The 18,296-nt window shown below is 37.7% G+C and overlaps 1 protein-coding gene across 1 annotated transcript in view; it reads right to left on the bottom strand.

Annotated features, from left to right (window-relative positions):
- Nucleotides 1–18,296, bottom strand: part of ADGRV1 (adhesion G protein-coupled receptor V1) — a 292,864-nt gene that overhangs the window by 152,413 nt on the left and 122,155 nt on the right. Inside the window, exons 76-84 of the mRNA XM_040578910.1 lie at nucleotides 18,178–18,295; nucleotides 17,125–17,296; nucleotides 14,318–14,560; nucleotides 11,491–11,898; nucleotides 10,294–10,478; nucleotides 8,826–9,075; nucleotides 8,510–8,649; nucleotides 6,635–6,795; nucleotides 4,045–4,145 (exon numbers count right to left, since the gene is read on the bottom strand). Of these exons, the coding sequence (XP_040434844.1) occupies nucleotides 4,045–4,145; nucleotides 6,635–6,795; nucleotides 8,510–8,649; nucleotides 8,826–9,075; nucleotides 10,294–10,478; nucleotides 11,491–11,898; nucleotides 14,318–14,560; nucleotides 17,125–17,296; nucleotides 18,178–18,295 (1,778 nt within the window). The remainder of the gene's footprint in view (nucleotides 1–4,044; nucleotides 4,146–6,634; nucleotides 6,796–8,509; nucleotides 8,650–8,825; nucleotides 9,076–10,293; nucleotides 10,479–11,490; nucleotides 11,899–14,317; nucleotides 14,561–17,124; nucleotides 17,297–18,177; nucleotide 18,296) is intronic.

The raw sequence follows: 18,296 nt of genomic DNA, 5'->3' as shown, positions 1-18,296 counted from the left end.
GGCAGGTCACACAAAAAAATGCCTCAAAGAGCAACAAGTTCTGATTTGGGATACTATATTACATATTACCTTTTTTTTTTATTTTGAGAGATCTGAACATGTGGTTGGGCCTTAACTGTTCACTTAAGGTACAGTTATGTGAACAGCCCTTTAATACCATCTTTAAAGATTCTTCTTGTACAGGTGAAGCATTCATTTATTTCTATTTGTCCTTCCTTCTGGGTGACTTTTATGCATGAAGATGCATTATTAAATTCCTGGAAAAAAGACCTCTGTACTACACACCAACCAGCCTGGCCACAGCCCCCAGGGCAGCTGTAGCTAAACCCTGTGGATGCCATACCTTGGGCAAGGACAGAAGGGTGTCTGGGAACAGCCATCATACATTTATGACGGCAAAATCATGCCTGACTAACCCAGTCTCCTTCCATAAAGAGATGACCAACTTGGGCAAATGCAGCAAACGTTGTTCTCCCTTACTCTAGCAAGGCCTTTGACATGATTTCTGTGGTATTCGCAGTATTATAACTGCAATGCTGAGGCATGCTTTGGTTCACTGGCTTATAAAGTAAGTGGAAAATTGCTCGCACCATGAGGCTTGAAGGGTTATGATCAGCAGTGTGTGGTCCAGCTGGAGCATGGTTACTAGCTGCATTCCTCAGGAGTCGCGATGCAGTGGCTGATACTATTTAAAGCATCTGGGCATAGATGATGGGCAAAGGGCCACGCAGGGAGTTCTAGAAGAACACAATAATCTGGATGCAGGTGGTTTGCGAGGCTGTTGTTTAAAGGAAAATCATCAGCCTGGAAAAACAGGCTGACGTCAGAGAACACTCAACAAAGGCAAACACAAAGTCATACAGCTGTTGACAGAGTAATGCACAGGCTGAGCCAAATGCCAAGGCAGCTGCACTGCAGAAGACCACCTGAGGGTCCAGTGGACGGCAAGTTTACCACGAGTCAGCAGTATGCCTTGTTGCAAAGCAGCCTAGTATTGCTGTTTGACTTACACTAGCAAATAGTAAAGGGAGGAGATTCTTCCCTTCTATTCCACCACTTGTGTGACTGCATGTAGTTAGAGATGGGATGTCCACTACAGGAAAGAGACTGACACACTGGAGAAAGTTCAGTCCAAGTCCACCAAGATATTCAGACCACAAAATATACATAAGACCTGGGAGGGGGAAATATTGTCACTGTTATAAATTACCCCATAGAAAACCCTAGAAATGAGGGCAACAAATCTTCTTGCAGATTCAGACTGACAGCATGAGAGACAATGGATGCACACTGCAACAAATTCAATTTAAACTAGATATTGGGAGATAGTTTTCACAATGGGTGGTCAAACACTGACCAGGTTGCCCAGAGATTGTGGGCTCTCCATTGCTAAAGATGCTCAGAATTCAACCGGACAGGATCCTGAACAACCTGCCCTAGCTTGGGCTTGCTTTGAGCAGGGTTTTAAACCAGAAAGTTTACAGAGGTGGCTTCCAACCAAAATTACTCAATAGGTCTAAACATATGCAACAGACTTAGGAGAAATGTTGAGTCACTGTCCCTGGAGGTATTTAAAAGACACGTAGACACAGCACTCAGGGACATGGTTTAGTGGTGGACTTGTCAGTGCTGGGTTAACAGTTGGACTCAATGACCTTAAGGGTCTTTTCCAACCTAAATGGTTCTATGATTGTATCATTTTAACTATGCAATCACTGTAAAAATAACCTAACTTTGCTTGAATGAATGCACCAATATATGCTGGAGGCCACCCAGCTGAAAAACGGCTTGGCAGAAAAGACGCTGGGCATGCTTGTGGACACCAAATTGAACACAAATCAGCTACGTGCCCTTGTGGAAAAGAAGGCTGGTGGTGTCCTGGGCTGCACTAGGAGAGCATTGCCAGCACGTCGAGCAGGGTGATCCTTCCTCTCTGCTCAACACTGCTGAGGTCACACCTGGAGTGCTGTGTCCAGGTCTGGGCTCCCAGTACAAGAAAGACATAGACATACTGGACAGAGTCCAATGAAAGGCCACCAAGCTAAGTAAGGGATGCAGTCTCTCTCTTATGAGGAGAGGCTGAGAAAGCTGGGACTGTGCAGCCTGGAGAAGAGAGGGCTCAGGGGGATTTTATCAAAAGATACAAATACCTGTAGGGTGGATGCATAGAGGACAGAGCCAGGCTCTGTTCAGTGGTGCCCAGTGACAGGACCAGAAGCAAGAGGCAAAAACAGAAAAGCAGAAGCTCCCCTCTGGACACCAGGAAACCCTTTTTTACTGTGAGGGTGACCGAGCACTGGCACAGGTTGCCCAGAGAAGTTGTGGAGTCTCCATAATTAGGAATATTCAAAAGTCATTGGACATGGTCCTGGGCAACAGGGTCTGGGTGTCCCTGCTTGAGCAGGGGGCTTGGGGAAGATGACTTCCAGAGGTCCCTTTCAATCTCAGCCATTCTGTGTGATTCTGTATGTAAATTAAGCTGTTTTAATGGATACAAAAGACCTGGTAAGGAGTCCTTATAGGGAGGGGGGAAAAATACTGTGAAAAATAAACTCACTGTAAAAGTAAACAAGCTTCTCTGTACTGGAAATGCAACATATTGCCAAAGCAATTGAAAAGTAGTGTAGATGGAAATAATGCAATGTGGATAAGCATAGTACCGTTCCATGCAAAATATCAAACAATTCTGGGAGCACAGACAATTCAACATTCACTGCAAAGGAAAAGAACCTTTTGAAAAATATACCATTAGACTGTAAAATGCGCTGCAAAGCTCTCAGTAGCCTTGTTTAGTATAATCACATTACCATGAGCAAGTCCTTACCTGTGTTAGGAGCTATGTGTCCCAAATTAAGTCAGCACATTTGTACGCTTTTAACCATGCACATTACAGGTCCCTGGAACAAACTAGCTTTCGTTGTAACTACTCAGAACTATTAAAAATCATTAAGTATGTGTTTGAAATTCAAGACCTGAGATGTAAAATACCTTTACACCCTAAGATGCAAGAAACCTGCTGGTATGGAATGACATCTAGAAGTGCTGTGAGGACTTTTCCTGCTCCTTCTCTTTTAAGCCCAGTTGTGTGATGAACATTATCTACAACAAAGAACTGGATCATGAGGTAATATGAATAAAATTATATACTAGCCATGCTAGTAGACAAAAGCTTGTCTAGGAGATATGCCAGTCGCTAAACTTTTACAGGTAACAGGGTTGTTTCAACATTCTGCAAAGTATTTCCCTCAGATGCCACATTCTTCTAAGTACCTGCCTGTTAATATGCTGAAATTCTCTCATCATCCCTGCCTTCAGCACATATTTAAACTTGTAATTACATCATATTCAAAGTATTTAAAATATACATAAAATCTCCTTCTTAAGGAACCTTTCCATAAACTAATTTTAAGATCCTTGAGGTTATTCATAGCTTCTCAGCTCCTCAGGTGTAGCAAAGCTTAGGAAGTCACATTTTAGAGGAGAGAGAGAGAGACTTATTCTCCTTTGTATGCTCCTTCGGTTTGCTGTCATTTTATTACCAACTATTTGAACTGGTATGAGAACTAGGAAGACTTTCTACAGTGTATTCTCTCTTATTATTTAAAATTTTCATAACTATACCTTCCTAAAAATACTAGAGTGGAAAAAAGCTGTCATTGTCTACTACTCAAAAGAAAACTTTCCCACAGAATTTGTGATTACTGACATCAGTTAATAACAATGTTAATGATGGAAGTCTTTTATCTCAATTATATACTTTATAATCAAAACATTTGTTATTCAGCATACAGGAATATCATCTCATGTGGCTATATCATCCATAAGCTTTCTCTAAATATTTTCAGAAAATGTATAATTTCATTTTAATTACCAACAAAGGATATGATTATTGGATTAATTGTAAGTATAGTATGTTAAAATCATTTTCCAAAAATGTTTACACTGTGGAAAAGAAAAACAGGTCTGTTCAGATATGGCCATGGATGTGAGGAAAAAGGAAGATGTACTTAATTTGCATTTAAAGACTTCAGCCTTTTTTCTTACCTGAGTACCCAAACAAGCAACCATCATGTGAGTGAGAAGTTTAGCTGCAAACATTGCACACCTGGTGCAGAAAAGGTGGGAGATAATAGCCAAAGTGAAACCTACACAGAAACAAAACAAAACAAAACAAAACAAAAAAGGGGAGGGGAGGAAATTTAAAGCTTAGGCTAGTAAGCTGTGCTCCTAGATAAAAATAATGCTGGATGTCTTGAAGGTGCAGATCATTAAAAAACAAAAAACCCTCAAACCTTAAAGAGAGAATATGTTCACTTGCGTTCATGCTGGGATCACTCAGGAATATATTACTGAAGTACTAACATTTATTTAACTTTTTCATAGGCTGGGAGCTAAAATAATTTCACAGTGCAAACAAGTAGTTTTTGCAAAGGGTTTGGTTTTTTGGTTGTTATTTCAGCATGACATAAATGATTGTCATAATAGTTAAATATAAAGCAAGGGTAACTTTTCAGTGTTCATATTATTACATCAAAAAATGCTTTTAGAAAGAAATAAAAAATTGCCTCCAGCTGGGTAGTAGATTTAGTAGATAGCTTTAGTAGATAGCTATAACCTTCTACATGCCAGTCTCCCATTTCATCTGAGTTCAGCATAGAAATCTATTATAGCAGTACTCAGAAAGAATAACACCACTTTTCCTTTCGCTAATTCATTGTGAACATGAACAGAACAGAAATTGCAAGAGCCCATTACCTACCAGTAAATAGCTCTTGGAAGAAGGACCCTGGGAAAGCTCAGCCACTAAGGAAAATAAAGCTCAAGTAGAGTTCATTGTGCACTTCCACACCCCTTGAAGGGTAGGAATCTGGATACTTAAGGCAGATCTTTTATTCTCTCTTGAGACAGACTGGTTGCTCAACTACAAGTATTTGTAACATACGAATGAAATAAATAATCGCAGAAAGAATTATTTCTAAACCTTTTAAAATTGGGTAGTGTTATTTATACAACTATCTACATAAGAAAACTTTGGAAATAATATTATTTCACTCTACTGTGCTATTTTTTTATAATTATTTTTTTTTATTCTTCACACCTAGGTGGAGACACTAGAGAATAAATAATATTCTTATAGCTCTTAAATTTAAAACAATTTTTTAATTACTAGATTTAAACATAATCACATAAGGGAACACCTTCCACCAACCAAAGAAGCTGAAAGGCATTGCAGTTATATTCAAGGCAAACCCTAAACCAGGCTAAACTGTTCTAATTTTTAACATACATTCTTATGGTACATGACTACAGTAAATGGGTAATGCAGAAGAAAGATCTGTAGGTCTTTATTGCTTACAGCTCAGCAACATACTTCGCTTCAGTTTCTACAGCATATTGGTTTACTTTTAATTGTTTTTTTTCTTAATTTTCTATAGCATTTTGCATTCTATGGCATATTGCTTTACTCTTTTTGCCATGTAAACAGCAATTACATTTGTTTATTATAATTTGTCTTTTTTCTTTTACTTTCACTAACACAATCTAAGTTATAAGCTTAATTGTATTTTGAAATCTGCTTATCTGCTAAAAAAATCTGTCATTTTTAAATGAAACATTCAATTTGTATGATGTAGGTGAAAACCAGGGGGGGTTCTTCTCTTTTTTTTAGTTTTTTTTTATGGCTGAGGTTTTCAAACAATTAAGGAGCCCAGCTTTAGCCGGTTAGGGCAGTTTGCTGGGAGGAGATAAATAGGAGATTTAGCTGCTTGCCACTGGTTTTATTACTCATACAGAGATGATCTAGTACAGAAGTCATAAATCTCACAAGGAGCAGACCCAGAACCCCATTTAAATGCCTTAAGCTTAGACTAAGAATCTCTTTAGCATGTTTTCTTAGTGACCCCATTACTCTTAGGTCCCTGCTGGCACAGTGCCTAACACAAGAAATTGCCTTTCATCTGGGATTGCCTGCAACATAATAGTGAACAGGCTGCACTGTGAAAGGTGTAATTTCCCTCCTTTAGAAGCCAAAAGGAGTTTAAAACTTAGATCTCCTACTTCCTGTCTGATGTTTTGGGACTCTTGCAAATGCTAGCGTAGCTGTCAAGGAAGGGAGTCATGATGCTCATAGGTTAAACTCCTGGGTTTCTCCCCAGATGTTAGGGAACAGTTAGGCTGCAGAGTGTAAAGGAGCTCTACACACCTGAATCTCCCTCAAGTTACCACTTCTGAGTGTAAACTGACAACTAAAATCGTCAAACAATTTTCAAGCTAGTAGCAAAGTGTCTGAAAGATTTGATAAAGAGGACAACTGTACTGCTCCTAAAGACACGGGTGAATTTAGCATTTTTATGTTTCTTCCCACAAATGAATGACATATTTCTATTTTGTATGGTTCAATAAAACATCACAAGGAAACGTACTTATTTGCTAGACTTTTTTTTTCAGTGGCAAAATTTGGCAGTGTGCAAATACCAGCCTAGATGGTAAGTTCAATACAATGAAGTTAGTTAACATCCCTCCAGTACCCCTCCAAATAAAAAGATTGTCATTGGTTACTAAAATCACTAAAAATCAATCAGTCTAACTAGTCATCAGGTGTTATTAAGGAGAAAACTATCTTAAATCAACTGACCTGAAATGCAGATGAATCCAGAAGAGAAAAAAGCTTCATTGTATGAAGACAAGTTATCTGTTTGGGCATAAACGGCATAAATGGACATATGAGAACAAGAACATTCCACGTAGTCTGATGTGTCATCAACAACTTTGCAGAACCCGCTATCAGTCAGCCAGCTGCAAAACAAACAATGCAGAAATTTGGAAATGGACTTGTGCAATTTACATGATAAGCAGGCTTGAAAATTGTTGTTGTATCCTGAAATCTCAAGTTTTCTGAACTATTGCATAGGTGGTTTGTGTTTCAGGTTTGTGTTTGTGGTTTCAGGTGCAGTTCTCAGATTAGCACATTTACATGACATTAAAATATTGTTATAGCTGGGTTTTTACTATCTTGATTAAAACCAATTGTAAATATAGGATGAACATTTTTTTTTTTTCCACTAGAGAATATTTGTGGCCATTTTTTTAAAGCTTCTGCAAAATTTACGGGTCCATCTGACTTTTCAAATAGTTTGTTACTTAACTTGCCCAATACCTTACCCCATTATGGAGAATGCTTCACTTTATACTGCTATCTATTATTTTGAAACTAATATTTATGTTTTGTTCTCGTTCAGTACTGCTAAAATGATTTGGAATAAGGATTCTATAGGTGACATCCTAAGCCACTTCTAGTGGCAATCACATCTGCTCTGTGATACAGCATCTAGATAAAAGGAGAGTGTAGAGGTAAATTCTGATGCACCTCCTTTCTGAAGAGAAACAGTTTATGTCAATGGCAGACTGTTATAACCCAGTCAGGCTAGTGAAATCTAACCCAACTAGATCTCAGCAGAATACAGAACATAATTCTCTCCAAATTCAGGAGAGAATTTGAACAGGAAAGACATAGGCTAATCAAATAATGGGGCATTGGAGAGCACACACAGAAAATTTTATTCCACAGTTTCCAATGGTATGAATAGCAACAGGAATGGAAAATGATCAGCAGTTCACCATTTCTTCTAAAAACCAGGAGGCATCAACTTAAGCTAGTAGCAGCAATATTAAACAAACAAACAAAAAAACCCCAGAACCCAACAAAACAAAGACCAACAGGAGATGGCTTTTCTGTCAAAAAGTCATAGTCCTATAGAGATGACTGTTAAAAGATGTGCTGAAACTCTGGACAGTGCAAGGAAAGATTAGGTAAGTTTGTGGTAGACAGACCATTTGGGGCAGGAAATAGGCAAAATCACATTCAGCTCATAAAGACACCGGAAAGTATAGAAACAGGATAACTGCTATTTACACTCATCCTGATCTTACTCTTCCCTGGGCGTTTATTTTTAGCCACTACTGGAGACAGGATACTCGTCTAGGTAAGTCCCTAGCCTGCCCTTTAACAGGTTTTTTTTGGTTCACTTACACAGTATCTTTCACAGACACAAAGAAAAGGGTGGATATTAGCAGATTAGAAACATTCTGAGCCAGTGACCTGAAGCAATCCCACAGATGCAGGTTTAATTCTTTACTTCTGTAAGAATGGACTTGAAGTGTTGTCTGTTAACAACTGTAGAGTAAAAACTCATTAATATCAATGAAGTGATACAGTTCTGGGATTTATGGCCTGTCAGCACTGCCTAACACATCATTAAATAATCTAAATGGTATTTTGGTGCAGAAAGTCAGGAGTACAAGTCTGAGAAATGTCTGAGTTGGAATAATTATGCATTTTATTATAAAGTTTTATGTGCTGATACAAAGGCCAGAAGAATTAAGAAAAAAAGACAGATAGCAAATGGATCAGTTTTAAACTAGCAAATGATCTAATTGGAGTTATCACATCTTAGGTGATTACGCAGGTTCAGGGTAGGAACCAGAAAACTAAACAGATTAATAAAATAACCTTTCAGCAGCTTGATTCCAGAGGAGACATAAAGACTTTTGTGGAACAATCCTACTTCCTGTAGCAGAAATCCGATAAATTACTTCATTGTTATCTTTCAAAGGCTGTGAACTTCGACCCTTCAAACTCATAGAAAAAACCTGAAACAACACATACAACATACATACAAATTTAATATTAAAATTCAAGTCAGTGCTCATTTTTATCAGAGAAACACACAAAAATGTTTGCATTCTTTTAAATACATTCAAGACATTTTGACCAATATCTAAATTAAACTAATCTCTTGAAAAAATGAACTGCATTATCTTCAAACCTTGTTCTTCAGGGCAAGTTCTTTATCTCCAGTAAGGAACCACTGCTGACTGCTGTATTCTGTGAACTGTACATATTCACACTTCTCTTTTTGAGGCGGCGATAATATGACAGAGACCTCTAGTAAATGTTCAGGCACTTGAATAGAATCCCCATCTTTTCCATCAAATCTGTGTCCATTGATTTGCTGAGGAAACCAGTTGTGAGCCATTATTGCAATGTACGGGCAGCTATCAAGGATGTTTTTACCTCTGTTGAAATGGAAAAGCAAGAGGGCTGGTAAGTGGCACTGAGCTTCACTATTCTTCACAGAATGACTCTAAAATGTATTTGTAATTAATACTTTATTGCTCCATCATTTTTAGGCTTTATGGCATTTAATTGACAGACAATTGCAAATTCTGTGGAAAAAAAAAAAAAAAAAGAGGGGCCGAGTTATTATGTATTTCAGCTTCTTCACTTTCCCCCTGGGTTTTGCTCGCTATGATTTCCAACCAAAACCCCTCCATGGCAAACTAGGTTATCACAACACCCAACTTTATAAGTGGATGTAGAGATGAGTCTACAAGGGGAGGCATTCAAATGGACAATATTGCTTTACTTCTTTTTCCCAACAGACAATGCCTTCGAATAAAGCATTTGAACTTTCAGGTTCTGGATACTGTTCAGGATAGTGTCAACATTTACACCATTTACTGTCTTTTGCCTGAGATGGGCCTCATACCCCCTACAAAATAGGAAATGGCAAGAAAAGTTACATCCCAATAGAAGCTGAGAGAGAATTTTAAACTATGCTGTTTTTCTGAGGGGAAAAAAGGTGTGTTCTTTTCCTAAATTCAACTACCAGTGGTTTAACAGATTCACAGTGGGAGAAACCCATTGTTTGAAACCATCTGTCTCATTAAAATGTCATCTATTTGTGCAGTCACCTATTTCCCCTGCCCTTTCACCTGACCACAGGGTATAAATGCACTTGCAGACAAAACTAGCAATTTGAAACTACACGTAAAAGCTACAAGTAGCTTCTCAAAAATTTTAAATAATGTTCAAGTGAGCAAACCCAAGCACACAGAAATTACAAAATGCCAGTAGAAATTTTGAGTTACCTACTCTCACCTAAGTCTCAAAACATAGCTCTCCATCATACAATCAGTTATTATTTTCTTAGTAAGATTAATGAATACCTTTTTAGGCAGTATTTGACCTCTAAGTTGAATTCATACACCCCAGATCTCCTGACTACTACTACCACAGCTGCCCCATATCCATGTACCAGTTACTTGTGACACCAGCATTTATAGCGTCAATATAGTGCTTTGTAAGACTTTGACAGAGTGCAACACATTTTCTTATAGGTAACATATTAGACGATAGACTAGTCCCTTTTCCAAAAACGTCACTTAAATTTTGACTATATCATTAAGTTGTCACGTACTTCCAAATCATATTATGAATTCAAGTTTACTAACCTTTCTCCTGTTGTTCCACACATTATCCCAGTCAACAGGGAAAAAGCAAACTTCTCAGTCACCTCAGCCAGCAGGCTATATCCTCGTGTGTCCTCACGTTTTGGGCTAGCCAGAGCACAGAGTATCTCATAGAAAAGACTTCTACTTTTATCAGTGAGTAACTGTTTTTCACCTACATCTGTAACCTAATGAGAGGAGAAGAAATCAAACATTATATGTACAGAAGTCTGCTTATAACATACCCTCATGTTGAACAGTTGAGTAAGACTTCCATTTTTACCACAGTGTTCATTCTGAAAGTTCGAAATACTTTTTCCACCTTCTGATCATAGCTGCCAAGGTTTGAGATGCAGTCTATGTCAAAGCTACATAAAGATATGCTTACTAATAGGGATTTGGTTTCTAAAGAAATTGTGTGGCATTCTTTATTCTTTCACAAATCCTCACGAAGTCCTCAGAATATCTGACATTATTTTGTCTGTTTTCTGTGTCCAAATGTCAACAATCACAAATGAACTATTGTTCATGAATATTATTATACTGCTTTAAATCTATACAAAGATAAACTACCTGTAAACTAGATATTTAAACATTTTCTTGTGCAATTATTCCACAAATCCATAAGATGCAGAAAGCCATAAAAAGAGTCCCAGAGTTTTCACAGAACTCAGTGCCATGCTGAAGCGCTCAGCTACCCTGCCAACCCAGTTCCCAAAGATACTGCAGGAAAAAAGAGCAGCTGCGTGCCTGGTTAAGAGCATGGCAGGCTCCAGCTGGCCCTGGCAGGATTTGCTTGTGTATTGACTGCAGTCAGCTGTGAAGATATGAGCAAAACTTGGGGCTCACTGTCTTGTGCCAGGCCTAAACCCAACAAAGATAAGGCCTAAGAAAAGAAACCATAATAAGCTCAATGAAAGTATGGCATCAAAGGGAAAATTTTGCTCAGCAGAAAATCTTGAGCTATAGGTACATATGCAAAATTAATACTGCTCTTTTCAACCTACTTGATTTTTTATTTCCTGGCACCATCCTAACTAGTGGCAGACAATCTCATTCCTTGATTGTGGGACTTCACAGTTTCTGTTTTTATGTAGTCTGTGCCCGAGTCACTGCCATGGATGCTAACCTTGATCTTATCACAGGCCTGCGTGTGATTATACTCATCACTTCATTCAAGAAAGAGCAGAAAAGTTTTACCTTATCTATTATATGCATCACAGCAGTAAGCTGCTCTTCTGTAGTTTCTGTAGCCACTTTGACATTCAGATTCTGGAGGACTCTGTGTAAAATGGTGTCATCAAGAGGCTGATGCAGTTGATCAATCAGCCCCCAAACTGGCAAGGAGTCCAAATCTGAGACGATGGTGACATTAGCAATACCGTACATGTCATCTACTCTGGCACCGCCTGTGGGATTAGAAAGTACAACCTGGAAACGTTTAGGAAATGGGTTTAAAGATCCTGTCTTTGGAGTCAGGGTCACATCCAGAAATGTATTTCTCTGTCCAGGTTCAAAAATCAATAAACCTTCAGATCTGGCAAAATCTTGTCCTGCCACAGCTGGAGATATGAAGGTCCGACCAATAGGTTCAGGTTTTTGTAGCTCCTTAAAAGAAATCAGAAGAGTTTTAAGTAACATTATGATAGACACAACTGTTCAAAATCAGCTAATACACATACTTTAAATTGGTAAAATTTAAATGGGTAAAAAAGAAGTCCTCTTTCAAAATGCAGTTAAGGTTAAGGATGATATACTATTTACATTAACTGAAATATCTTCCTGAAACAGCAATCTGTCACCTTTAGTCAGTGACAGCTTAGGAGAAGAAGTATATATTTCTTCAAAAGTAGGCAGGATCCCTCTCTTTCTTTTCCAGAACAAAAATCACACAGCTTTTCTGGGTGAACAGATATTACAGAAATGTTAGCACATCCACAAGGTGAATTCCGGAGGGGGTGATGTAAGTTTATAACTGTAGCGTGAAGTCCCGCTCAGCTCAGGGTACAGACAGGTGTTACAGATATATAAATATTAAAATAAAAGCAAACCAAAGGTTTTGCAAAAATCTGTGCCCAAACTACTATCAATTCATGATACATTCAGTCCCAGAATAAATACTTAAAAGAAGAACAATCCATTTAGGTCCAAAGGCAAAGCAAACACTATAGAATACACATGCAAGGCAGACAGATCAATTTATCTAGGAATGCTATATGGCCTCCTTTGCCTGTGGAGTAGCACTATTATTACCTTCTATGAGGTTTGCAGATACTGTTTCATTCTTCACATTCTTGCTCTTTTTGTCAGTTGCCATAACCTTGATATTATGTCTGGCAATATAATAAACTTTCCTTAAGTGGACACTAACATTTTGGGCTGTTATTCAAATGTGGTTTTTTTCAATACTACCTATTAATTTACCAAGTACAGATTTTATACTGGCTCTTAAGTAAAGGTCTCCTATGAAAAAACCAAGGATTTTTATTTGTGAAATACTAGACCCCCTTTTGAAAGCATTTACTTTTAATTAGTAGAGTTTACTTATGGAATAAATCAGACATTTTTAGTTCACAGGAGAACCTGGTAAATCAATGCAGTGTGCATCTGTTTAAAACTGCTCTAGAACATGATCACATCATCTGGGCAGATTCCAGTGAGAAGTTTCCTTTTGTTTATCCCTTCCAATTAAGAATTAGGAAGCAGGGAAATAAGTGGCAACAAAAGCACTAGTGACAAGAACAATGTTTAAGAAACCTTTGTAGGAATGAGATAAACATCTGTTTCCAGTTAGCATCTCATGCTTCCTGTCTGCCGTGACCTCTTATTTCACAGGGACCAGTCATACCAATACCTTGGTATTTGGCCATGCACCCTCAAACCCTAAAAATGTCCAAAGAAGGGCTGTTATATAAAAAATACAAACAGGTAAGGGACTGCCCCCTACATTTTAGCCTAAATATACACTGGACAGCAGCAATTCAGCTAAATAATCATGAACTTGTGGCTGGAAAGAATGTGAAAATTTGTTACCACACAATTTAACTAAAACATTGGCCAGCTACTGTATAATAAATGCATGGAAACACCATGCAAATATATGCAGTTAAAGTAGATATGCATGCAATATAACAACAGAATGCAAAGCCTTTTATTATAAAAGGTGAGTACACTGGTCACACAATGCTTTGTTATAATAACCCTCCCCCAGAATAGCGCATTTTAGGAATAAAACACCACATATTCAAAGCACATCAGGCTAAACACTGTTCCAATGCGACAGCAAGCTTGGAGGAATCCCTTCTGCAGCCTGTGCCCTGCCCTGATGTTGGATTCACAACTATAAGGAAGTGGAAGGAATTTGCAGCTGTGCTACTTCTGCTAAAGGAGACTCTTCATCGTCTGTCAATAATAATGAGGTAGTCATTTAGAGATAAAAGGGTCAACAGCTAGAAGAGTCTGGTGTTACAGCTGTAAACATAACAAAAATGAATGGGGGTGATAAAAATTACCTTAGCACATGAGATTTTCAATTGGAAGAACAATTTTCAGGTTTAGTACTTCAAGAACATGGAATACAATTTGATCAAAGTTCTCTCTTTTCCTAAGAGTGCTTTGTGTATTAATATATGTGTGACTTAACACAGCAAGTGTGTCGGTATCTGAATCTTGTAGTTGCAACTATCATGATTAAAAATTAATTTCAGACAAAGAAGCCTCAAAAATTGGAGTCTCGTAAGAACCTCAGAACAAAGAAAAAAATGTATTTAATACCTTCACTGACCACAGCTTTGAAGCTACTGGAAGGTACTAATGAACAAAACCACTCTTGGCAGTGCAATAAGGACAAGGTCTTCTTACTAATGGGAAACCAAAGAAGCAGCCCATACAGCCCAGCAAATGTTTGACCATTTCCTGAAAAACTACTAATCACAGTCACATTCATTTCAGAGAATGAACACTGATTTAATGATAAAAATAATAATAAAAATAATTTAAATAATAAAAGTAACAATAAAAGTCTTACCTGCATGCTGTAGCTAACCATTGTGGTTACTGATGTACTAGGATCTCTAAGCACCTGCAGGCTGATTAAAGTTGTCTTTTTATGAGCCACAGCAAAACGAGAACCCACAGCAAAATATAGTAAACCATGAGGAGAATCACTTTCAAGGACTGTTATAACAGCAAATCTGGCACTGCTGTTCAACGCAGCTCCTGTGCTTACAGCGTACAGCTCAACAAAAAAATACATTTCAAGTTCAGGTACCTGCAAATGAGGGATTTTTCCATATTATTATACGACCTACTATTTACTTTCAGCTTGAAAAAAATTATATTATATTTTGTATGCACAATGGATTACTTGTACAAACACTTACCACAGGCAAGCTTCCTGAAACGTGCAGTAAGTACAATGAAGTATATCCTAAAAAAACCTACTGCAATAGGCACTACTCTGTCATGTACAATAATGCAATCTCAGATTTTCACATGGAATTTGTTGCAATAAAGTGGCTATTTATATACTACATATATTGTGGCTGTAAATTTGCCACCATACATGACAGTAAACTCTCCAAGAGCTCCATATTCCAGGTTATGGATTTACATAGATGTACATCTTGTGAAGAATTTGCTCTTTCATTTTCTTTTTGCCTTATGAAAAGGCGCGTACACACCTACTCACCTGTGGAAAAACTGCACAGAAGTCTAATTGTTTTGAAACTGCAATTAATTAACTTGACTGTACTTGAGTACTGAACTCAGGTAAAGCTCTGAAAAACATTTTACATACAGTCTTAGTGTTTAAACTTTAATGTGTTCATGCATGCTTTTACAAGCAAATCTCAGTAGATTTGAATGCCCAACTGAATTTATCAAAAATCCCAAAGTTTACAGATACTATCTGATAGACATTTGTGAGGTTTAAAATGTACAGAAATCTGTCAGTCTGGAAATACAGGCTATTGCATATTAGTGTTCATATGTCAGAGAATTAGCCTAGTCAATTCTACAGTCCTAATGCCTGTTTACTGAAAGTAAGACAGCAATATTAAATTACAATATGACATTCTACCGCATTTTTCATCATGTACCTACCATACAAACATAACAGGTTTAGAAATAGACATTGGTTTAGTAAGATTCTAGAAATCATTGGAAATACGTTATTTGTACCTATTACATGCACTCATGAAGCAGCGAACTTGCAAGAAAAAGTAGTTCTTTACAAGATGATAGCATTACCAAAAAATGAGCATTGAAGGCAATTTTTTATTTTTTAGTAAACATACCTTTTTGTTTCAGCTCTGGTTTTAGGAAACCCTACTTTAATTCCAGGAAAGCAGGATTCAGCTCTTTACTAACAAAGTCAGTACAGCTAACTAAGTAAAAACTTTCAAAAGCTAGAATAAGTCATACATATGCCATAAAAAATATGAAATATTTATCAAATATTTATTACTCCATAATTTCATAAGTTATCTTATGGAGAAAGAACTGGAATAAGAATTAGGACGTATTTAGGGGTTTAAATAGCACATATTTTTAATTGATTGGTTGTTAAGTAATTCTTTAAGTGGCCTGATCTTGACTAATTGCTGACAGGCAGAAATTACTGGAATGCCACAGGGAAGTTTAGCCTTCCATTAGCACCTGTTAGAGTGGCACACGCTTGTGCTTCATGTGGCACAACTGCATGTCTCTGCAGCTGCTGCACTGCTGCCACTAAATGATAACACTACTTCAGACTAAACAGATTTAAAATCCCAGTTTACTCAGTGAGGCAGCCTGTGCCCCACTCAGGCACATATTTTATTCATTGGCTCTGTCATTTAAAAATAACATTTGAAGATGAAGAAGGGAAGTGGCTCTCTTAACTAGGAAATTGCACCCTATTCTCTAATAGGATATTACAATTTCCCACATACTACTTCTTGCATTATTTTCTAGAATGTAGTCAGAAAAACTGTGGAAGCCTCCTCATTTTGTCCGTTTTCCATTCCCCAGACCTCAGCTTTGCCAGTTGCCTGGCTGTTAGGATTTCTTGGGAAGTTTCAAACTCTTCACTCTGAAAGAATGGCAAGCATTAATCCTTTCTATTTTTTTTTTCCTTCTCTTTCCAATAAAATAACTGAACGCTGTGCTTTGTATTAATTTAATGCTGTCTGCATTTTTGAGTGCCAGCTGGGACTCTCGAGGCTCTTAGGCTTCGGCATACCCAACCGACGAATGCCAAATGGCTTTAGTGGATGATGGCTGCTAAACTGAGCTTTGCTACTCACAAGCTGATGTGCACAGCAGCAGATGTTTAGACACTCAGAGATTCTCATGCAGCTTTATGACTGAAGAGAGTTTTCACAGATCAACGTGCTGGATTTAGGCATGCATATTAAGCACAAATTCCCATAAAAAATTTTTTTGTTCAATGAGATGTTTTTTATTTCTTACGTTACTTACAGGATATGCTTTCCATAAACCACACTAAGAACTGCTTTGATAGATGAAAAATTTACTGTGTGAAGGGCAAGAGTCCCATATATGAACATGCATCTCACTGAAAGAACTGCATTTTTTTTTTCTTATCTTTCCATAAAAATCTGCAATCTGCAGTTTTCTCTTCAAACTAAATACTCCTTCCCAAATTTTTACCAGTCACGAGGGAGGTAGCACAAGCATGTAAATAAACGTGTTTGCAGAGGAACTGAGCAGATGTCAAGTTACCATCTTCAAATGGCACATCAGTTCCTCCAGATCAAAGGGCTTTTTTCACCTTGATAAATTGCAATTCAATGTCACAGTACTGTACAAAAATGAGCAATAGTTACTTACATCATCAGGTTTTACTTCAATGGAAATATTGCACATTGTTTGACCTGCCATGCAGGTAGTGGCTCCCAGCACAGACACAAGTTCATTCTCCAAATTCACGCCATCCTTCAGAAGGACAGCAGCTGTTTTATTAAAGGTTACACGCCAAAAGATCTTCACATCTTCAAAAGCCCTATAAGCAAATCAAAAGGGTATACATGTACTGAAGGAAAGCACTGTTGCTTTAGGAATCATAAGACACAGACATAATATACATTTTATGTTACTATTCAGAATTTATCACTAGGGAAAAAAACATTTAAGATGAAAATTATCTCTTTATTTAAATTCCTTCCTCCAAAATCTGTTTAGATTACCAAAAAGCAACACAGGGAGCAAATAAAGCAATTAACTAGCACCCAAATTCTTCTCAACTTTTGTTTCAGGAAACATGAGATCAGCTGAATAAGAGACACTGGTGCTTGGAAGACAGGGATGTGCCCAAGTACTTTCTTTAATACTGTATTGACCATTTGCCTGGAAAGCTGGGCAGAAATAGTCTTTCCTATAGGTTTAAGAAGCTTAGAGTACTTGAGCATATTTGTTTAAAGTACACATAAATGCGCAACATATAAGTATGTGAATCAGGAAAAAACATAATATCTGTGAGTGAAGACATAAACATAGTACTGACACTTAGGTAAGGACTTCATCGCCATTTTAGCATTCATACCTACTTATATTACACAGGGAACGAGAATCTGAGTTACACCTTTAGCAGTGCAAATACTTTAACTTACGCAAAACTTTCCCACTTGCTGCCTGACAGAGTAAGTAGTTGGAAAATACTTAGATTTTTGCTGTTTCGGCTTTATACCAGCACAGTGACAGACCTAATAACATTCACAACTTCAAGGCCCATTTGCCAAATTCTGGGAAGTTATTAAAGGAGCAGAAAGGCAAAGATTTTTTATAAAATGCTATGATAATCCCTTCCACTAACAGTGCTTCTGTGATTCAACACAGCACATAACAGCGTGTGGGAAGAGCACTTGGATCAGCTGTTGCCTGCACCTGTTTGGTTGCCTTGCGACAATCAGCAGCACTTCTCTGTTTTCTGAGTCTTCATCAAGTACAAGACCACTTTGTACTTCTGGAATGAATCCCAAAATGCCATTCTGGAGATCACTTCC

Source organism: Falco naumanni, chromosome Z, assembly GCF_017639655.2.
Source record: "Falco naumanni isolate bFalNau1 chromosome Z, bFalNau1.pat, whole genome shotgun sequence".
In the NCBI taxonomy this organism is placed as follows: domain Eukaryota; kingdom Metazoa; phylum Chordata; class Aves; order Falconiformes; family Falconidae; genus Falco; species Falco naumanni.
The sequence above is the reverse complement of the archived record's forward strand: the minus strand, read 5'-3'. Positions and strand labels throughout refer to the sequence as shown.